Genomic DNA, 23,583 nt, shown 5'->3' with positions numbered 1-23,583 from the left:
TGCTCCTGAGCTGGGCTCTTGTTCACTACTCACACTGCCCCTGTTAACACAAACTAAGCCTCAGCAATATCTTGCTCACTGAGCATATGTAAACAGTTACACAAACATATTTAACTGACATGTACGTTTCTTACCAAGCATGCAGCCTCAGAGACATTTAATCCAGTCACACTATATGTTTTACAGCAAAATCATAAACAAAACCCATCAACTTGCTAGTCATTCTTCCTCGTCGCACATGTTAGCTGGTGTCCAGTTTCAGGAACCGGAAGTGCTAATTGTTTTAATGATAGCCATTTTTCTCATCTTGAGCCATCCCCACCTTGATGTCTGAATTTTGCTGTGTTTTGCCCTTGTTTTGTGTTTGCCAAGAGTATTGCGCTTCCATCTCTGTTTCTGTGGACCAGATGCTGATGAAGACCTTGATAAGCCTCTGGATCGGCACCAGGCATCGACGTGGACACAAACTACCATTCTTCTGAGAAGCACGTGTCTTATTTAATTGATAGGCTATTAGTCATAATCTCCATTCAGTATCAGTATAGGTTTTTAAATGTCACAAATTCTCAGTGTAGCCTTCTCATATCCTTGTCACTTTAGATGTTCTTTGGTTTTTATTTTTAAAGAAATAAAATGCTAAAACCAGAAAATAAAAAAGTCACTCCCCTGAGTACAATTTCAGAAATCAAAGTGGCTGACTCAGTCCCTATTGCTCTTTTTCCATTTTCCCTAGAGATTTAGGTTTATGAAAAGCCTGATCTTAGACTAGAGACAGGAGTGTTTTCATTTGAAATGCCTCTGTGGCCTGACAGCCGCCCCTCTCCGAGTGCTTCCTCCCTCCAGCCCGCCCGTCCCATCAGGCCTTTGCCCCCGGCGCCGGGGGTGTTTCCTGAGCACGGTCCTGCCCGCGCCCCGCAGCCTGTTCAACAGGGAATAGGGACAAGAGTGAAAGGCCAAAGGGTGCCCAGGACTCCAGGTCCTGGTGAATACCAGGGCGGGCATTTGCATGAAAACGAAGTTCTGGACGAAGGGAGCAGGAGTGGCGTGTTTTGTCAGCAAAGACTAAAGAAATCAAGGAGGAAGAGTAACTCGCTCGCTCGTGAGGGGAGGAGGAGAAGCTCCTGGCGGGCCCTGGAGTGTGGGCAAGGGTGCCGGCCACCCGCAGCCCTGCTTGCTGGGCTTCAACTGCGTGCAGAGCCGCCCGCCTACGCACCCCCCCCCTCCCCCCCCGCAGCACAGCTCCCGCTTCTCCTGTTTTTAAGTGAAAGAGGAAGTTAACAGGCATGAGGGGCTCTGCGTCACTTAAGGCCTTGTCGCTTAACTGGGTTTCCGTTTACTTCGGCAGTTTTGACTGGTTCCTCAGGAATGTAAGACTCTCATGCTGTCACCATGGCTACAAAGGTATTAGAATGATGGTATTTTAAGAGTGAGACATTTTCACTGTTACTGCTTTTCGTTGAGCAGAGGGCTCAGGAGGTAGCTTGTCACAGAAAAGGTGCCATTTGTTATCTCCCGTTCTCTGTCTTCCCCGAGACCAGGGTCCCCACCCAGGTGGCAGCATGCTTCCCCAAGTCCCCATCTTCTGCATGTCGCTTCCTCTGTCCTTCCCACCCACCTGATGTAAGGTTGAAGGCACCGGAGGGAGGGGTGAGCATGTCAGACACTGATGATGTGCCAAAGTCCCTGGCTGCTGCCCCCTCCCAACCTGAAAAATGTGCCTTAGGCTAGCCAATCCTCACGCCGCTGTGAATCTAACCTCTGCCTCCACTTACCTTCTTTAAAAACTCGCTGCCTGCCCTGCTGAGTGTGACTTCCCCGGCCTGTGACTAGCCAGACCGGGGAACATCGCCTGGGATTGCGCTCAAATAAACTGCCTGGCCCTTTGTTGCCTCTCGTCGCCTGCTTATTTCGGTTAGAATTTATCTTACACCTGACTGCTGCTGCACCTCCTCCTTAATGATGTCAGGTTTAGGATACTTCTTATGGACTTGTCTTCTGGAGGTGACTTTCCAGGATTAACAGAAGGAGCCAACCCTTTTCCCCTAACCAGCATGAAAGTTGCAGGAATGACACCCTTAGCTCCCTTTCGCTCACAGCACGTGTACACCTGTCACCCCAGACTCCCTGGTGCTCATGGAGCCCTTGCCGTGTGCTGCTCACTGCATTAAACCCTTTATATATGCTCAGTCTCTCTGATAACTGCTCTTGGCCTTAGTGCCCCTGGAGTGTGCACCTAGGAGACAGACGGAGGCCGGGATAAAGATTCTGACGGAGCCTGCATGGCACAGTAGGAGGGAAAGCCAGGACTTCAATTCCAGGCGCTCATGCATTTTACTGCTTGTGAAGATGTGGAGGCTAAACGGTAACCAGTGAGTCCATGTGGCATCAGGAGTCCTTGCCCTGAGCCATGAGAACAGAGCGTGCTGGCTATGGGGGTATCGTTTCGAAGCACTGCCCTTGCATCAAATGCAAGCCTTTAAGGAGTTGCTCCTTTTTTTAATACTTTATTTTTTTAGAGCAGTTTTAGTTCCACAGCAAAATTGAGTGGCAAATGTAGAGATTTCCCATTTTGCCCTGCCCCCACACATGCACAGCCTCCCCCATTATCAGCGTCCCCACCCACGTGAGTTACCATCAGTGAACTCACCCTGACACATCACTGTCACCTAAAGTCCACAGTCCACCTTAGGGCTCACTCTTGGTGTTGTATGTTCTGTGTGTTTGCACAAATGTGTAAGTACACATGTCCACCATTATAATATACAGAGTATTTGCACTGCCCTAAAAGTCTTCTGTGCTCTGCCTACTCATCCCTTCCTCTCCACTAATCCCTGGAAACCACTGATCTTCCTGCTGTGTCCATAGTTTTGCTTTTTCCAGGGTGTCATGTAGTTGGAATTGTACAGTATGTAGTCTTTTCAGACAGGCTTCTTTCACTTAGTAATATGCAGGCAAGTTTCCTCCATGTCATTTTATGGCTTGATTGCTGTGCTTATTGAAGCTAAAGAATTTGGTGGAAATGTATCCCTAACCTTTACAGAAATGAAAGTTAGGACTATGCAATAATTTTTTATTGTGTATCCCAGTCCATGCACTAAGCCAAGGTGGGTGTTAGAATTGGGACTGTGCTCCTCACCCCTTTTGATATTGCTGAGTGTGCTAACACCGTACTTTTTAGAAGCCATTCGTGTTTCTTGACATGGTGTTTTAATCACTTCAATTTTGGCCCAAAGGTTAAAAACTAAATCCCTTGTAATCAAGGCTTTTTTTTTCCTAATGGAAACCGCAGTTTCAGCAGCTGCTTGTGGCGCGGACCCCGGGGCCCCCGGTGTGTGGGAGTTGGCTGGGCTGCAGCCAAGGGGGCAAGTAAGAGCCAAGAGTGGGCTCACGTTTCAGTAGAGAACTCAGGGTGGGGTGTAAAATCCTTGTGTTTTCCTGAGCCTCCCACACTTTGGACATGGAGTCTGGCTCTCCTTTTCCTGTATAAATACTTCCACAGGCATGGGAGAGAAGCATACATCATAAGAATCACAGTCCTGAAAAAGCATAGACCTCAAGTTCAAGTCTATTCAGGATGCCCACATTTTTGCCTGTAGTTGTAAACTAACAGCCTAGCTCTGAAGTCTGTCTGTGTCATGTGTGTTCGTATTTTGTCCGCCTGTGTTGTTGGTGTGGCCTCCTTTCTGTCTGCATTGAGATTGGGTCTATGTTGTGTATGGTGTCTTTATCTCATGTCCATTTCTGTGTCCCACTTCTGAGATCTGTCGCTGTGTCCCCTTCCTCCTCGCTGGCTCTCCCCTGCTTCCCATTTTCTGTTCACCTTTGCTTTCCCTCCAGTTTTGTACTGTATGCTTTTAAATTCTACAAGTTTTTATTTTTAATATAAATTCTTAATATTTTTGTATAAACAGATATTTTTACACTTCTTGAAAAGGATCCTACCTCAAATAAAATTGCTTTTTACCTATTAGAACTTTTTTTTAAATTTTGGGGTTTTTTTCATGTTTGCTTTTGGTCCTTAACAAAAGCAGCTGCTTCATCCTGGTGACTAGTTACAATGTCAGAGATTAAAAAGAGTAGCTGGGTTCTGATTCCACAGAAGGCAGTGAAGTATCAGTGACACTGTGTACCTCCCATGGTTAAGTCACCCTGTTGCACTTAAAAGAAGTGTCATTTAAGGGGGTCATTTGGGGGATTAAAGGAAACAATCTGAATAGCCCTCCAAACTCTGTTGAAGAATTCATCGCACACAAATAGGAAATGATCCTCTTCCTACCAACTTTCAGATGCTTTTTCAGTGACACTCAGGCATAGCCAGCCCCTCACCCTGCCGGCTGCCTCCTGAGGAGGGAGGTTCTGGCCCCTTGGGAGGCAGCTAATGGGGGTGGGCTTGGCATGAGGACACATTTGCTGTGGACTCGCTGTAGCCGAGGCATGTTTCCTGATCTCTGCCGGCCTCTCTCTCCTTAGGGGTGAGGTCTCTAAAGTGTCTGCCCATCCGATGGCGTGTCCAGGGCACTGGTTTGCTGTAAACACCTTTGCCGTGCAGGCGGTCTGACTCAGGAGCCCTCTCAGTTGATGGTGGTGCACAGACTCCGACTCCCTTCTTCTCTGTTTTGCCTTCCCACATCCTATCCAGTCTCTGCCTTAAGAGGCTGATCATTTGGTGTGGAAGTCAATGCTGGCCTTTAATATCCTCCGGCATTCAGAGGGAGGCAGGACCTGCCATCCTGCATTACCGTTTTTAGATTGAATGTACTTGGCTGGCCACGGGCAGAAGAGCCCAGAGTACGTCCTGGCAGAAGGCTGCTGACCGGAAGGTCTTAAGTGAGCTCACTCCTGGGGCCGTGGGAATGGCCGTACCCAGGCCCGCAGTGAACGGGAAGGGCAACGCGCTGCCCAGCCTCGCTGCCTGGCGGTGCTTCCTGCTGAGTTGGAGCACCGCCCGCGCCAGCGCCCGTTCTCACAGTGCAGAGGAGTCTCTGGGTTACTTAGATAAGGCTTTTCTATCTGAGCCAACTGAGAACTGCAAAAAACTGGACATATTTACGTAAAAATCCAGATTCCCTGCCTCTGGAAGTCATTAGGTGATGGAACCAGGAGCGACACCTTTTTGTTAACTTTAGCAACTCACAAGACATCTCTGGTCACCTAGGCCCTTGATTTAGGGACTCAGACATGACTGCCGCCCGGAACACCTGCATGCAGAGCGAGCCTTTGTCAGGTGTCTGTGTGGGCTCCTCGTCAGGGTGCTGTGGTCGACCTAGAAACACCACCATCGGGGGAAGTATGGTGGGAACAATGAAACCTTACACTCTGGTGATAAGGACAGACGAATCAGCATGCACTGCGGTTTCCAGGGAAAGCTGCATGGATGGTGTTGGATTTGAGCTAATGCTTCAATTCAGTCCCAGTTCACCCGGCCTTTTTTAAGTACCTACTGTGTGTTTTGCTCAGTATTTGGTACTAGGAATAAAAAGGTGATTGGTACATCCCCTGCTTCTTTAGAGGATTCATTATTTAGTGTACAAAGACAGACATGAAAACAAGGACAGTAAAAAGATACATGTTTGAATAAAAATCTATAGATAGATAATGCAGTCACAAGAGTGTAGTCGATTCTGTACCTGAGATAAGATTTTTTTATAGAGGAGGTGATGAATGAATTGGTTTTATATAAACAAACTGGCCAGACCTGGGACTAGGGGAGAAATACTCCAATAGTGAGTTTGTGATGAGAAGAGACAGAGCTCACCGTGGATCCGGGTGGGTTTTGGCATGATGAGGGTGGGGGGGCCAGATCTCGGAGGCCCTGTGTATCCACCAGGGAGTCAGGCTTCACGGGCGGGAGAGCCACCCAAGTCTTCCAGTCAGAGGATAGAGGGGCACACAGCCCAGTCAGTGCCACTGCCTCCCCCTGCTCATCCTGGGGCTGCCTGTAGGGCTAGATCAGCAGACTCATGCCCTTTGCACTCCAACTAAGTTCAGCCCCAGCAGGACATGGGCAGGAAGAGAGTGAAGTCAAGGTCTTTATTTTCTAGCTTCCTCCCTTGAAGGGTCAGCAGGGAGCAGCTGCGTCTCCTCCTCTTGGGCAACCTTATTTCCGTTACTCTCTCCTTCGGCATCTGGCCTCCCCCTTACCCCTGCAGGCCTGTGCTGGAGGCTCTGCGGGTGCCATCCAGGTGGGCGCCATGCCTCCCTCGCAGCCCACCCACACCGTTACCACTATCCCACTGTAAGCAAATCCTCTGTAAATTATCCTCACTTAAAGAATGATTCAATTTTAATTTTAAGCAGTAGTGTCGAAAATAGTTTCCTAGAATGGAAGAAGTCAAGAGGCCAAGCAATCAACTTGGAAAATTCGCCACAGTGAGAGATGAGGTGGTTGGAAACATAAAGCAGTGAGATAGAAAGGAACTGATTGAAACAGGACAGGTAATGCAGTTGAGTTGATGCCAGTTGGCTGTAGGGGGTTAGGGAAAGGGAGGAGTCAAAGATGACCCCCCAGGGTTCTGACTCGGGAGGCTGCCGGGTTTAAGAAGTAAAAAGATGACTTCAGTTTTGCGAATGCCAAGTCTGAGATCTTTGTGGGAGCCACTGGAGTATCAGGCAGACTAGTGTGGAATTTGGTAGAGAATCTGGTTGGAGGGAAGGGTGTCGGCTTACGGCGGTTCTTGAAGCCCCGGTGAGAGAGCAGGTCCCCCAGTGCAGCTGAGAGAGTGGGAGAAGAAATGGCGCAGGAGAGGAGGGCCTTGTGCACGGAACTCGGAGTGCACTGGAGGAGTACAGTTTCACAGACCGAGAAGAGACTATGAGCCGAGGTGGAGACACACCGCTGGCACAGGTGGCCGGGAAGGCTGTCTGCAGGGGCGCAGAGCCCGGCCGGGGGGACTGGGAAGCCAAGGCACCGGGGCCTGGATCGCTGCTGGCAGCGAAGAACTGTTGTATGTTCACTTACGTATTCACTTGATCTACACGTGTGTATTGGACACGGAGGTTCCTGAGTGAGATGGAAGCCATTCAGGTCGTGATCTAAGTTGGGTAAAGTGATGACAGAAGAGGGCATGGAGGTGGGCTCACAATCCGAAGCAGTCTCCTGGTACTAAGCAATGAGACGGAAGCCAAGGTAGCAGCCGTGAGTGCCAAGGGCAGAGGTTTCAAGGAAGAAAGGGCAAGACTCAGGAAAATGAGTACGGAAGACACATGAAGATGGCCCTGAAATATCTGCTATGACTTGTCACTGACCATGTTCGCATCCAGGTCCTTCTCAGGTTCTATCCCAGTCATGATAACCGTGCCTCAGAAAATCAGTTTAAAGAAGCAACTGACCAATTAGATGCAATGGAAAATGCAATTTTCCCACTTTCAAAAAATAGGGAAACCATTTGTATGGTGTGAAATAGCTTGGCTGGTGAGAACAGGTCCTCTTAAGAATGAGTCACTTTCGAATCCAGATCTAGTTGAGCTTAAGGATGGAGTTTCAGATCGACAGTAATGGTCTGAGCACTTTGTTTTGTATAATCTCACATGGAGAAATAAATAGAAATACTCACAGATGACTCATGGTGAAATTCATCATTTTTTGATTGATGATTTCTTTCTATTCTTTGGCTTTAATTCCTGTTGTCTGTGGTGATGTGTTTTGTACCTTTGTGGTGAGGTTTGTTCTTTACTTTTCTCCCAATTCCACTTCCTCTCCTCCTCTCAAAAAAATCATGATTCTAGGACCTAATGAGAAGCAGTGTAGGAATCAGAATAGTGAGCACTGTGTTGTATTTCAAGTTTGTTTCTGTATTTTTATTATTATGCTTAAGACTAACAGAAATTTCCAAAATTGGTAATAAGAACAGAAAATTCATACAATGTGAAATATAAATAACTTAATTACCACAAAAATAATCATATCCACCTTTATTTAAAAAAATCCCAATGAGATGCTATTTTTCTTCTGCCACACTGGCAACAATAATGAAAGTTTGGCAGTAAAGTGTCAGGTAAGCTACAAGGAAACATTGTGGTGGGAATGTACTCTCTGTGGGCATGATCTCTGTGAAGGGCAGTTTGGTAATATCTATCAAGAATAAAAATGCTCTTGCCCTTTAGCCCAACAATTCCACATTCAAGCATTTTCCCACCAATGTACTTGCATTTGCCACTCAGAGCCTTTAGTGCGCGGTGTTAACTCCAGCATCACTGGCTGCAAAAGATAGGAGTAAATTTGAGTCCCCTTCCATAGGGGACTGGCTAAATTAGTTGTGGATTTGCACAGGGAGGAATACTGTGCAGCTCTAAAAAAAGTGTGAGACCGTTTTGTGGAGTGATACAGTAGCTGCGCAGAGTGTCACCCTTCGTTCTGAAAGGAGAGCATTGTGAGTACACACAGACTGCGCCAGGTACCACAGCCGCATGGAGGGATGAGAGGATGACAGAGACTCTGAGGATAAGGTGGGTGTAAACACTCACCTGCCCTCCACCCTCTGGCACTTCTGAATATTTTGGCGATCACGTCTGATAAGTCACCTTTAAAACTCACGAAAAGGAAAGGAAAAGGAAAGAAAAGGAAAACTGGCTCATTGACACCAGCAGCATTGAAGGTGTATCTGAGTTTTCACACACTGTTAGTGGAAGCGGACATTTACATAAAGCTGTTGAAGGCCATGTGCTGGTCGGCACAGCACAGACTGGGAAAGCACAGGTGTTTGCTCGGCTGGGCCGCTTTCACACCCCGGTCCTGTGGGTCTCGCGGACCTGTGGGACCTGCAGCCACATGCGCACACAAGATAAAGTACAGGGGCATTTGCATGGAATCCCGGGTTAAGTGCAAGCTGCTGCCCTGGCTTGTTTTGCTTCCTGAAAGACGGCACTGGTTTGGTTTTTTTTAAAAGTTTTTATTAAGGTATGATTGATATACACTCTTATGAAGGTTTCACATGAAAAAACAATGTGGTTACTACATTTACCCATATTATCAAGTCCCCACCCATACCCCAATACAGTCACTGTCCATCAGTGCAGCAAAATGCCACAGATCCACTATGTGCCTTCTCTGTTCTCCCCGTGACCCCCCACCATGTGTACCAAAACATAATGCCCCTCAATCCCCTTCTCCCTCCCTCCCCACCCCTCCCCTTTGATAACCACTAGACCCTTCTTGGAGTCTGTGAATCTGCTGCCATTTTGTTCCTTCAGTTTTGCTTCACTGTTATACTCCACATATGAGTGAAATCATTTGGTACTTGTCTTTCTCTGCCTGGCTTATTTCACTGAGCATAATACCCTCTAGCTCCATCCATGTTGTTGCAAATGGTAGGATTTGTTTTCTTCTTATGGCTGCATAATATTCCATTCTGTATATGTACCACATCTTCTTTATCTATTCATCTACTGATGGACACTTAGGTTGCTTCCATATCTTGGCTATTGTAAAAAGTGCTGCTGTAAACATAGGGGCGCATATGTTTTTTTGATTCTGATAACTTGTATTCTTTGGGTAAATTCCAAGGAGTGGGATTCCCAGGTGAAATGGTATTTCTATTTTTAGTTTTTTGATGAACCTCCATAGTGCCTTCCACAATGGTTGAATTAGTTAAATTCCCTGGTTTGTTGAGAATTGTTCATGTCCTCACACTTGGAAATGGCCTGGTGGTTTTAAGTCTAGTTACTGAACCACTTTGATTGCCTTTCATTTGCACATCTGATGTTGGTGGCCTATCTCTGAAAGAGGGAAGAGCACAGAAGTGACAAGAATGCACACGCTCACTCAGTTTGAGGAGCACCTGCGTCAGGCCGCGGTGTGACACTGGGGGTGCCCCGCCAGAGACAGACATGCCATGGTGCCCGCAGCATTCCAGGCCCCTTATCCCCGGCCCCTCCACCACTGCGGCTGTTCTCAGCTCACTCGGTGTGGCACCACTTTTGTTACTGTCACTCTTTTCTACATTATCTTTTGTTTTTGGTTTATGCACGAATTTTCTCCCAGCAATGAGGGAGACGCGGGCAGGATGCTGTCGTCTGGGTTCGGGGCTCCTGGATTCTAGAGGCCTCGGCAGTCTATGTTTATTTTCAGTCACACACACCAAGCCCGCGGTGACGGGCTGGGGACCAGCGGCCCCGCAGCTGCGGGCGGCCTGCTGCGGGCATTCGCAGCGGGGCAGGCAGGGCAGGCAGGGTGGCGGGAGCCCGACCTTCCTCCGCGGACCGGGGGCCTACGCTTTCCTGCCGGGCAACCCTGAGTCCGGCCCCGCCGCCCCGCTGTGTCCCAGCATGGCCGCTCTCGCCATCAGCACGCTGTTCCCACTTCCCGCGGCTGACAGGTGACCTTTTCACTCCGAGGGAAGGAGCGCCCCGCAGCCCCCTCGGGCCTGTGCGCTGCAGGCGTCGGGTGTCGGGCCTCTTACCTCACGGGACACGCCCGTACACGTGGTATTTTCAGGGCGGCAGTTACGTCTTTTCAACACAGTAAGTATGTAATATAGCTTTAGAAATGTTTCATGAAAGTGGGGCAATATACCAATCTCTGCTTTTTAAATATTAGCTAAATCTCCATGAACTCTGATTGATGAGATGTTGCGTGCAGTGTGGAATCCGTTCCTGGGAGTTTCAGGCCCTGCAGATAGAGCAGCTCGCACAGTGGAGCCACGTCATGAACTCATCAGAGCTGCTGAAAAACGACGCGGTTTCCTCGCCCTCCAAGAACAGTCTGTCTGACAGTGACGTCTCAGGACAGATGTTCCGACGATCTACAAACGTTTTTATTTGGCAGCACAAAGACTGTCAGTCATTAAATGGTCTGTTAAAAAATTAGTTCCTCTCTGGAGGTTGTGGGAATGTGTGTCTTGTATATTGATGTCACATTCTGGCAGGGAAACTGCCTCAGAACTCTTTAGATTGTCCCCAACATGTGACTTTCTGAGGTCCCACCTGCAGGCTGCCACGTCAGAGAGAATATAGGAACCCACAAGCTCAGCACTCCCCAGAGCACCTAAGGTTGGCTCCTCTGAGAGTCATATTCTTTCATAAAACAACAGAAGCTAAGTAAAAAGCTCATAGAAAATGGGTCTTGTAAAATACAGGGAGAGAAGGTGGCATTCATGTTCACTGGCCATTTGCATTCTCCCGATACAGTCCACGTCCACGGCTTGTGCTTCATGGTTCTAGACTCCTATTAAGAGGAAACACTGCTGTTCTCAGACAGGCCTGGGCCAGCTGGGCCATGATTTCAGGTCCCTTACAAGAGACCGGGATGGAACTATTCAAGAGTTGGAATTAATACTGGTCATTGTCACTTCTCAAGTCCTATCTTCTTGCCACTATTCTGACATGTACTTTCCACTCCTTCCAGCAAGACAGAGGTCAGTGGACCGTGGCCTGAGGCCCCATGTGACCTGCGGCCTATTGCTGTAAATACCGTTTGATTGCTGCTCTGATTTGTTTCCGTATGTCTCTGGCCACTTTGGAGATACGTCACCAGAATTAAGTAACACCAACAGGGACCATTTGGTCCATGAAACCTACAGTGTTTACAGAACAAGTTTGCTGACCCCCAAAAGAAAGTAGTATGTATTTTGTGACCCAGTATTTAGATATCTTACATTAAGATATCTGATGTATTTAGATCTTAAAGACATTTGTGGGATGTAAGAAATGTAAAATAATTATTTGGCTGTAGGTAACTAAACATCTGACTGGAAAATGTTTAAAATAATATGTGTACACAGAGAAACATATAAACTAAAATATTTGAGGACAATCTGAAACATCTATATAGGAAAGAGCAAAGAGAAGTTAACTGACATTAGATATAGTCAGTGACTAGTTGAATGAATGAATGGAAGGAATATAGTTTTCTGACATACGGTCTGTTTAAATGTTAAGACATTTGGTCATATTTAGCTGTTACTTTATTTTTATTGTCATTCCTTCATCTGTGAATGTTAATCGCTCTCTGAATAGTTTCATCTAAGTGCTCCTATGTGGATGTGAGTCTGAAGTCTTCCTGTCCAGTGTAGATAACAAACACTGGTGGGATGAGCAATTCAGGATTTATGCAGCTTAGTATTGATGCACCAGCGGCCCCAAATAGGATTATTCATTTGGTCTATAAGCCAACATATATCTGAGGTGCAAATAGTATAAGATCACAGACACAACAGAGAGATAACTAGGAAATGCTTCAAGGACAAGCCCTCAAACTGGGAGAAAGAAAAGGGGTGTTAACAGGACAGAGGTGCTTCTACCAAGAAACCCAAGGTCTGTTATCAGCAGTCATGACAGTAGGACAAGAAAAGAAAGTGTAGGAATGCTAAAGCTCTATTTCATGAGAGGAAACATCTTATTTTGTCAGGAGATACATTTTTTCCCTAAGAAGGGTCTGAAACCTGATCTCTCACTAAGGAATTTACAGTATCTATAATCACAGTTTGAAGGAAATGCAGGGATATTCTAGACCTGCCCGAGCTGACACAGCAGCCACCAGCCACATGTGGGTGTCACTAGTGTGAGCTGAGGTGTGGCACATACACAGGACTAAAGACTTCATGCAAAGAAAGAATGTAAAATATCTTAATCAATGGTTCCTAATTGAATTTAGATGTGTTGGTTTAAATAAGCATTATTGAAATTAATTTCCCCTCCTTTTACTTTTTAATGTGGCTGCTACAAAATATATAATCTCATGCTGGCTTGCACCATATTTCTGTTGGGCAGCACTCTTGTTCATTGGTGTGAAGTCCCGTTTGGTCCACAGGGTTAGGGCACAACAGATGCATTTCTGAAGGGATGGAATGGAATAGGCATGTGGCTTCCAGGCAATCACTCAGCTCAGATACCATCTGCAAACTACTTAATACATGTTTGGGATACATGAAGATCCCCCTGTCTTAGGAAAATTTTTCTAAAATATTGCTAACAAGTTCAAAATAAATTTTTTCACTCTTGTGGAAAGATGATATCATTGGTAGGTTTTCATATACTATACCTGTTTTAACAAGATCTTGAATTGTGTTCAGGTTCCAAATCTATAATTTCTTTTCTTAGTCTTGTAACACATTAGAAAATATAAATCACATTTATATATATTATATATATGTTTTTATAGTATATAGTAGATATATTATAGAATATAAGTTTGTAATTTCCGATTACAAATCACTGTAAATGTTGGCAAATAGCTGGTGGTTCTGCATATTCCAAGCAGATGGACTTATAAATTGGAGCTCTCCCTGATGTCTACTTTTGTACCTTTGTGTATTACATCCCAATGCTGAAAGATTGTCTGTTTTATCATAGAAGATAATTTGAGCTGCTTATCTAATTAATCTACTCTTTGACTGGGTTGGTTCCTGAAAATTATTGCTTGAGATTCTGTACAGTATTCAAATAATAACTTTTAAGTAGACTAATAATATGCCATTGCTTTCTTTCTCTGATGAATGAAAATAGTCATCTAATACTCAGAAACAAATAAGCCTTATATATAGTAATATATATAGCTCACCTTTTACTTATCATTTTTAAAACCTACAGTTACTAATGCATGCTTTGCTGTTTGCCAATCCCAGGACTAAAGTAAATTTCTTTTATTCAGTAAAGATTTATTAAGTACCTGTTGTATGCAAGGTATCATGCTTCCCCAAGTTGAGACATGTTGAATTTGGTGGTAATGGAACTTAAAAGTATAAATGTCCAATAGATTCTTAGATCTATATGTCTCCAGAGGTTAGAAGAAACTCCAGCTATATCAAGTATATTAATCATGTAATTTTACAGTTATTTGCACAAGAAAAATTCAAATACTTAACCACTGATCTTCATCTTAATATAAGCAAGAGATGCTTTTTAATACCCATTGAATTGTCTAATTTAAAAAGTACCCAGTGCTAGCAAGATTGTGATCCAACTAGGAAGCACATAGGCTACTGGTAGAAATCTAAGTTGGTACAGGTATTTTGGGAAGCAATACAGCCATGCATGTTAAACAGAAGGAATTTTAACATGGAGCCCCTTTCACTGCTTCACCACTTCCAGCAAAAGCCAGAAGGAAGGCATCAGCTGAGAACAAGGATGAGGGAGGAGGTGCTGAAGAATGAAGGGAAGAAAAGATTGTAGAAAGTCCCGAGAGAGCAATGACAAGAAACGACTGCCAGGCAGCCGTGTTCCCACTTGGGGCTCATGGTCATGAGTTAAAGCTGATACCAAACAGTACAGTTGTGTGTTTCTCTCCAGAATTGTGTGGTACCCTTTGATTTGATAACCCTACTCTGGAAAACTCCCCTGCAAGAGTGAGCCAGTTAGAGAAAAAAATCCCTGTGCATCTTGAGAAATGGAAAGGGAGCTGAGAGTTGTAAATGGCTGCTTGTGCCGAGGACTTTAAACGCATCAGCTGATCCTCACAGCAGTCCTCTGAAGTGCCCCCACTTTACAGGTGACAAAACAAGGCTCAGATGGATTAGTACTTTGTCAGTGTCATGAAACTTGTAAGTGGAAGAGTTTGCCCTTAAGTTAGGTATCTGCTTAACTCAAACTAATTTTATAAGAATAGAAAAATAGTTAAATCCATTACGAAGTGCTGTGCAACCATTGTTAAGTGTGGTCATGTGGGGAAATGTAGGAAAATAAAAAAACAGATGAAACTGGATACACCAGAATTATTAAGAATGTGTACACGGACTAGGCAGAAGAGAGACAAATGAAAAGTTTAGTTATGATGGCAGAATTTGTTTAAAAAAGTAATATTGAAATTGACATAATCTTTTTAATTTTTTTTAATTCTCTTGTTTTTTGTGAAAAGGGTGTAATCTAATGTATTTTGGCTGTATTTCGGAATGTATTAAGCATACCCCTACAAACTTCTAGAGCTGTCACATCACATCTGGCGCATCCTCTGCTTTGTCCCCACCTGCCCCTTACCTCCTGAAAGCACCCCCCAATGGGGTCCATCACCAGCAAAATCTCCTGAATACTTCCCTCACGCTGCAGCTATTGGGTCCAGCTCACGGTCCCTGGGAGGATGGGATGTGCCCCCCGGCGTGCATTCTGACTCCTTGTCCCTCTTTATATATATGAGAATGAGCATAACATCTCATACTCAGCTGAGCCTTTGTATCTCTGCCCTCTTTGTACCAGGCCCTGTGCGTCCAATATTGGCTGGAGAGAAACACACAACTGTACTGTTTGGTATCAGCTTTAACTCATGACCATGAGCCCCAAGTGGGAACACGGCTGCCTGGCAGTCGTTTCTTGTCATTGCTCTCTCGGGACTTTCTACAATCTTTTCTTCCCTTCATTCTCCAGCACCTCCTCCCTCATCCTTGTTCTCAGCTGATGCCTTCCTTCTGGCTTTTGCTGGAAGTGGTGAAGCAGTGAAAGGGGCTCCAGCAGCCTACTGAGTGACCTCAGGTTAGCGCCCGTGGCAGGCAGCCCCTCTGCTTCACCTCTTGCCCACGGGGATGCCCCAGTAATCCTCCTCCCACAGCTTGTGCCTCTCTGCTGGTCATCTCCGTCAGCATCCATCCTGATAAGGAAGACGCAGCACACCCTGGGGCCCACCCCTTCCCCACCCTTAGCTGCCACGACATTCTCTCCTGCCCTACATGGCAGAGGTCCCCAAAACATCATCGTGTGTCCATTCCTGCCATCCCCAGTCTGCCCGCTGTTCAGTCAGGCTTTAGCCCAGCTATCCCACTGATTGTCCCAAAGGCCCCACTAAATACAAGCTGCCTGGCCGGTGTTCACAGCCCCATGAGCAGCACGTGACATCACTATCGCTCCCTCCCCTTGAAGCCCCCAAGTCCGCAGGCTCCTGGAATGTGCCCCTTCTGGATCTTCCTCTTTAGCCCCTGGTAAGACCTTCTCTGTCTCCCAAGGCCCAAGCCGTAGACTTCTCTGTCTACATTTAATATAAGCCCACGGGCATCATCATTAAAGTGTCATGGCTTTAAATATCATCTGTGGGCTGGTGGCTCCCGGATTTATTATTTCCAGCCAGACCTCTCTCTGAGGTCCCACCTGGACATCCACCTGCGAGCCTTTGGGAGGCCCACGTTCTGAGCTCCCGGTCCTGCCACAGCCCCTCCGACCTGCCCGTGGTAGTTAAGGACAGCTCTCCCTTCAGCTGCGTGGCCAGGTTCCTGTCCCGTTCTCACTTCTCTACACCCCTGCCATCTCATGCCTGGCTTATGGCTGGAGCTCCTAGCTGGTGTCTCTGCCTCTGCACGTTTATATCCTGTTCTCAGCAGGAGGACCAAAGCGGTCCTTCCATGGCATCTTCCACACTCATTCCCTGCTGGCTCACCACCCATTCAGACGAAGAGCTCCAGTCTGACCACACGGTGTTTCTCTGACCTTCAGCTCCTTCTTATCCTTTCATCGCCCACTCCAGCCACACTGGCAGCACACTGGGCAGGCACCCACCACCCACCTGTGGGTCTTTGTGCCGGCTGTTGCCTCTTGAATTCTAAGAAATCAACCCCCAGCTCTGTGAGAAGCCACCGCCTGAGCCCTGCCTTCTCCCGCCTCCTGGGCTCTCTGTGCCCCATGTGCAGTAGCTAAGTAGCGCCTCTTCACCGCTGACATAGTGTGTACTCCGCTCGTTTTCACATTCACCATCCATCTCCCCCTACCATGCAAGACTCTAGAGGACAGAGAATTATATCTGGTCTATCTATTGATTTATCTCCAGCATCTCGGATAATGCCTCCACCTAAGAGATGCTTAAAAACATGGGTTGGGAGTATAAATGGAAGTTTCCTTATTTCTAACCGATGCCCACAGACATGCTGAAGAGATCTGCCTCACAACAGCTTGTAATTTTCCTTCAGGTTTCTCAAGTGTTACACTGTAAAGAGCTTCGGAAGTGACTACTAAGAAATCATATGTGTTTAACTTGATTACGTAGGGTCTTTTACTCTACTAAAACCAACTCCTCCAGCATGTACCAGTAGTTTCACAAACATTGAAAATATATAATGAGCATGACAGATCCCTGGCATTTGGGGGATGATGTTCCAAGTTCTTCAGAAATCCCGTTTGGGGGAAGCACGGTAGCATATTCCACTCCTACGAATCTCACACACAGCAGTGAAAACGAGGAAGGAAGCTGTGTGTGGCACCAGGTGCCAAGGGCTCCCAGGACCCCGCTCCGGGCGGAGGCCTGCTCGCCTGCCCCCGTGCCCTGCTCCACACAGGTCCCAAGCTCAGCAGCGTCGCATGTCCCGGCAGCTCCCAGGCCCTCAGCGCTGCGCACATGCCATGGAAGCCAGGGCATCGATCCCGCGAAAGCCAAGAGTCCACTCTGTTGTTTTATCCTACTTGCAAAACTTTTAAATGCTAAGTTTAAAGAATTAGTTCCCCCAGACCACTGAGCCTTCGTTTTGGAATATAATACGTGCAGACATTGTTACAACTAAGTGAGAAGGCAGTCGACTTACTGTTAAAAACAAAATGAGCAATCATTTACAAGACAGCCAATTTTCACTTTGAGATCAGGTTACAAATAAGCATCCATTTAGTCTGATTTTGGTCCTCTGGTAATAAACTCTGAATGGAAACAAAAAAAGGAAAACATAGGTCTTAGTTTTTAGGCTTTTAAAATACATATGCTAACCCTTAAATAGAATTCATGCCTCATATCGAATTTACCGAGTATCATAATTCCTCCAGGTGGTAAAGATACCTCAAGACAAGTGCTGGGCATAGAAGCCACAGGGCATAAATCTGCAAAGAAGTAAAAAGCTAACCTTTTCAAACAATATGGCTTCTCTCTCACTTACCAACTTTACATTTCCCTGTATGGCCCCGGAAGATGACTTGTTAGCCAGAGACGGGTAAGATTCCTCACGGGAGGAACAACCTAAGACAGGCACAGTCGCAGGGGGGCCATCAGGTGAGAATTTGGGGATCAACAGAGGTGAGGCTCAGAACCTCACCCCCCCCTGCTTTGAGAGAAATCTTCTGCATCCGTGGATGTCTTGCTGCCCTTGTCTAGCCTGGATTAATACTTAGTCCACAGGCACACACCTGATCATCTGATCATCTACATTTGCCCTCTTACAGCACTAAACTATGTTTTCTACCTTTATCTTGCATCTACCTACCACTTCAGCATTTTATTAAAAATAAAAATAATAATAATAATAGAGGGAGAAATGTGGGATCAACATATAAATCAAGTACAAAAATCAAACGAATATTCATATTTGACCTGATTGTTTATAGGTCATAATGCGTGATCAAAACCGAAAGTTTCTGTGATGAATGCCCTTGTACTGTTCACCATGTAAGAATTTATTCACTATGTAAGAATTCGTTCACCATGTAAGAACTTGTTCGTTATGCTTCAGAAGATTGGAGACTGACGAGAGTTAGGCTTGAGATGGATTAATGATTGTACATTGAGCATTGACCCCCCTATACTGAATTTTATTGTTGTTAACAACCATTTGATCAATAAATATGAGAGATGCCCTCTCAAAAAAAAAAAAATACATATGCTAGTTGAAGAAACCCTTCTGCGGGGTAGCTTTTTCCCCCTGGTAAGGATCAGAAGCTTTGGATGAAGCCAAGTGGGAGTAGGGAAGGGGGAGCTGCCGCCACGGTGACAGCTGTCCAGCGCAAGCATCTCATGTCTCTTCTGTTTACCACGCACTTTAGGGCAATTCAAGCTGCTGGAACAAGACCGAGATATAAAGGAGCCAGTGCAATATTTCAACAGTGTGGAGGAGGTGGCCAAAGCATTTCCTGAGCGTGTGTACGTCATGGAGGAAATAACATTCAATGTGAAGGTAGGTCTGGAAGAGCCAAATGTTTATCCTCACTGGAATGGGGCTCATTCTTGGGTCTCTGTACACGGTAGGGGCATCTGTGCGTCTCGGGGGCATTCCAGTCTCCTGCTGGTGTCAGTGGCCACCCTGCATGCGCTGCAGTGGCCCTGACCCCCAGCAGATTACTGTGCTGGGGTAACTGCTAATGCAGATCGAGGGATTGTTGTTTACTTTGGACTTTACTCCCCACTGTGTGACAGTTTGGCCAGATCCTCAGTGAGGTGGGTGCTGCATCCAGGGGAGCCGGCACGTGCATATGATGACCCTAGGGCCCAGCACCTGGTGAAGGGAGAACAGGGTTCTGCCTGCCACCAGCATCTGCCCATCCTGCCCTTGCTAGACCAAACGGGACACACAGAGAACTGGAGCCTAGAATGTGGCCCAGAGGTTCTTGCTGATCCTTATTCATCAGGGAGAAGCTCAACAGTGTTCACTGTGCTGCAGTTTGAGGGTTTTCATTTTGTTTTGTTTTGCTTTTGTTCTTAAAGGGACACTCTGTCCCTCCTCTGTGCAGAGCAAGTTCCTTTGACTAGATCTGCTGTAAAGACAGACTCTCCAGGGCAGCCATGCCATCAGTGACGCCCGACCTGATTGCCTGCAAACCACCACGTTTTCAACTACCACCACAATTAGACTAAAACACTTTAGAAAGTGTTCACACTGAAAGGAGTTTCTGCTTAACCTCATTTCTGCTGGAAGTCCAGCTAAGCCCCATTCTCTGAACATTTCAGGGTGTAGGGAGCCAGATGACTGTTTCTTGGAAATCCACTCTATGGGAAAGACAGGCTGCAGGTGTCTCAGCCAGGATGCAGCGGTGTCCTTGCGGCTGAGTCCCCCACACACTGCTGGGGGGCAAGGTGCCCAAGGCGACCTCTTGAGGGCCAAGTGGGTCTGCCTATTTGATTAGCTGAGTAGTTCTTTCTTCCAGTTCTAAAACATGGCTGCTGTAGTCTACTTTTTAAAGTTTTATTGCAGAAATGGGTAAGATTTTTGTGTTTTGAAAATTCTTTGCTAACCAAATCATGCTTATATTTAAAAATATTTATAACTTTTAAGTTCTTCAGCAGCCCAGTCTGTGAGTCATCAAGACACCTTATCTTCATTTATATTGAAATTTGTGAGAATATGTTTATTTTTAAACTTACTGAAATTTATTGATCAAATCCTGTTCCATTTGTGTCTTGATATGATTTAAATCTCTCCTTGAAACTAATATTTAGAATTATCTAAGCAAAAAAAATGTGTTGTAGAAAGAAAAGTTAATACTTTTAAAACTCTTTTTGGAAACATTTTATTGGTTGATAAATGATGAGATGTGAAACAGAAAAAAATTATGATTTTTAAGATTTTGTCAAGTATTTAACATAAGCCCCAAATATATACCCCAACTCAGCCTATTGTGCTATGTTGTTCATGTAAAAGATGCCTCTAGCAGCTTCTTTTTTGTGAATTTGTATGAAATCAGCAATGATTGAAAAACTAATACTGAAACCCATACATTTTGATACTTTATTTTACAGAATACCATGATCAACTCTACTGATGAAAATGTGTAAGAAAGATGTCATTTAAACTTAAAAATGTCATTTATGTTTAAAAGTGGTTAAGATGGTAAATTTTATGTTATATATATTTCACCACAGTTTGTTTAAAGGCAAAAAAAAAAGGTTCAAAGTCACAGATAAGTGTATAAAAAGCAAATTTTTAACATCCATAGAACTAATTGGATTTGGGTTGGGTTCCTGTGTTACACATACGTGTTTAATACCTCTGGTCCGTTACTTCTGGGTTTTAGGAAACCATCACACACAGCAGGCACTAATCATTAAGGCATCATTCAATTATATTCAAAGAAGAAAGAATTGATAAAGGAACCTAAGGAAATTTGCTCAAAGACATACATACACAAAGGTCTGTGTGCTTAGTGATTAAACACCCATGTAAGTAAATAAATCGAGGAGATTCGTGGAAAAAATATCTAGATACCACCTGGACCAAAATAAAATAAAATAAAAACAATGTTGGAAGTTACCGTCTTCCATGAGAACTGATCACAGGGTGCGTGTGCCTCTTTGCGGCGCTCCGTGCAGAGCTAAGCCAGGGCGAGGACAAGCTTCGCATGGGTATCACTTCACGTGGAGAAGGAGCAAAAAGTGAAAAACTATACAACTCTTTCATAAATATAGCTATTGTAAATGTTATTAAATATAGCAGTTTTTTAAGCATAGCAGAATTCAGACCTTCTTGGAGAATTTTACCCTCTACTCTCTTTCAAATACAGCATACATTAGACCAAGAGGATAAACAGCTGAAGGAATGTTAAAAACTGGTAGCCAACTGGCATCATGATAATCAAAAGGCACAATTATTATTTGAAATAAAGAAATAGATGTGAATGTATATTTATATATGTTTGCAGCTACAAGTTGAAATTAAGCATGAAAAGAATGTGGAGTAGAGCAAGAGAATAGAAAGAATAGGAACTCCAGTGTTGTAATTTCCAAGACTATTGCAAATTTTAACAAAAATTTAATGGGTAGGATTAGTACTGCTTACAAACTTATGTAAAAATAAGGCATTCCTTTTATCTTGAAATTAAATAAGAAAAATATTTTTAAAAGATACCTTGATGTGTTTAAAATTATCTGCCTAATTGCCCCATTACTGACTTAACTGCGTGGAATGGATTAATCTATGTTAAGTGTTTATCTCTTTCTTTATTTACTTGTTTGTTTGTTTTTTGAAGCAGAATAAAAGTTTTATTTAAAGTTACTTAGAGAGAAAGTGCAGGTGACCTTAGAGAGAGAGGAGCGCCCTGAAAGGTTGGAGAGAAAGAGTTTAAGATTAAAAGGTTACACACTTAGAAAGTGTGGGCGACCTCAGGGAGAGGAGCGCCAAGTGTTTAGTTCTTTAACCAGCAAAATATATTTTGAGCAACTACTGTATGCCCTCCACTTTTGTAGACACTATGAGTAAGTAGTGAATATGAAAACCCTGGAGGTTATAGTCTATTGTGGAGGCAGACAGTAAAGACATATAAATACTTCCTCCAAATAAAGAGGTGGAGGAGACAGGTCTGGAGTTTGGGGCACCTATTTGAGGCTCCTCAGCTCCTAGGTGGCATTTGAAGCTACAGGGCTACTGAGCTCATCTATGGCAGTTGTTCTCAACCAGGACAGATTTTCTTCCAGGGGACATTTGACAATGTCAGGATATACAATACTGATTGCTGCAGTTCAGGTAGAGAAGAATGCTACTGGCCCCCTGGTAGAGAACGGGGGTGCTGTCAAAAACCCTGCAGTGCCCTGGCCAGCCCCCACATCAAAGAATGACCTTGGCCCAGAATGTCAGTCGTGCTGAGAAACTCTAACCTGGAAATGAGATGAAAAGAAGAGGAGACTGAGGCTGAGCCCTGGAACACCCCAGCTCTGGGGTCTGGAAGAGATTGAAGGGAGGGCAGTGAGGTGGGAAGGCATAGGCACGTGGGTGTCCCAGCAGCCAATGGGGGGGTGCTCCAAGGAGGAGTGGGAGACTCGGGCACTTCCTGGCGATCAGGTCAGATGGGGCTGAGAACTAGGCCCTAAACCCGGCAAAGTGGGGCCCTGGGTGGCCTCGAGTGGAGGGAAATAATAGTCAGCTCAGAGACCCAGACAGTAAGTTAGCCAGGGTAGCACGGTGCAGGGTCTCAGCGTTTTGTCAACGTAAATTTCCAGTGAGATTACTCAGCACTGACCTTCAGCTGCCTGGGTGCAGGTATGAATAAGCAGAGAGCTGGGTTCAGTCAGACTTGGGGTTCTACCAGGTGAGTGTGGCAGATCAGCGAACATGACCCCGTGCCCTTAAGAGAGAGAGAGCACACACCATGGACTGCATGTGAGCGCAGGAGGCTCACCCCAAGGAAACTGGAGATGCTGGTGGGCTTCAGGGACTTCTGACCCGGGTATGTTCCAGGAAGTGAGGTGCCAGAGAGGAGAGTGTAGAATGCCTGAAATGGAGCTTTAGGCAGTAACACAGGAAACCACAGGAGTAGCTGATTTTTTTAGTCATAGTGTGTCCCCTTGAGTGGGTGCTGAGGTGATAGGAACATACATGGGAGGTGAGAAGGTCAAGGAAATGAAGGAGCATGTGGGCAGGTAACCTCTCATGGGCCTGTGTCCACTTCCTCTGGCCCCTCCAAAGCTGGTGGCATTCGGCTTGTCTAGAACAGCAGTCACCTGCCTCTTTCACAGCCTTTCCTTTATCCGTCCAGGTTTGGGTTCCCACGGTGAGAATGTTGTCCTTGTTTACCTCCTTTCCTGCATGTTTGTGTTTAACTGTCACAGGCATTTCTTTGTAATTAGGCCTCAGTTTTTTCCTCAACCATCTCTACTGTCATGTTTATGTCTAAAGTCAGAAGACATCCTATTTCTGAGCCAGCCATCCCAACCAAAGGCCCATTCCTCTACCTTCTAATGACACAAACAGCTGAACCAATGATTGTGAGGCATGTGTCCCTCCGTAAACAAGCTCCTGTAATCTGAAGAGCAGCGGACAGTGGAATGTATGTAGTTCAGGCTCTGGATTCAGAGCTAAGTTCAGACCCCAGCTCCAGGCACTGACTGTGGCCACAGGCAGGTCGTACGGGCCTTGAGCCCAGGTGTCTGCCTGCAGAATTGGGGCAATATTACTCATAGATTTGTCATGAGAATTAAATGCAGTAATGTGCTGTGTGCTTCACCAGCATCTAGTACATCAGCAGACTACCACTGTGGCTGCTTCCACAACA

The 23,583-nt window shown here is 45.5% G+C and overlaps 1 protein-coding gene across 3 annotated transcripts in view; it reads left to right on the top strand.

The window, feature by feature from the left end:
• The window catches only part of GAREM1 (GRB2 associated regulator of MAPK1 subtype 1), a 173,152-nt gene that overhangs the window by 120,972 nt on the left and 28,597 nt on the right, over positions 1 to 23,583 (top strand). For 2 of the 3 annotated variants that reach the window (XM_073212728.1, XM_073212727.1), the window contains exon 3: positions 18,649 to 18,779. In XM_073212728.1, the coding sequence (XP_073068829.1) occupies positions 18,649 to 18,779 (131 nt within the window). Of the gene's footprint in view, positions 1 to 18,648; positions 18,780 to 20,338; positions 20,371 to 23,583 lie in introns of those variants that run through there. The other variant, XM_073212729.1, reaches the window with a different exon arrangement.

Source organism: Manis javanica, chromosome 9, assembly GCF_040802235.1.
Source record: "Manis javanica isolate MJ-LG chromosome 9, MJ_LKY, whole genome shotgun sequence".
Taxonomy (NCBI): domain Eukaryota; kingdom Metazoa; phylum Chordata; class Mammalia; order Pholidota; family Manidae; genus Manis; species Manis javanica.
Note: the sequence above shows the minus strand (reverse complement) of the source record. Positions and strands in the feature narration are given on the sequence as shown.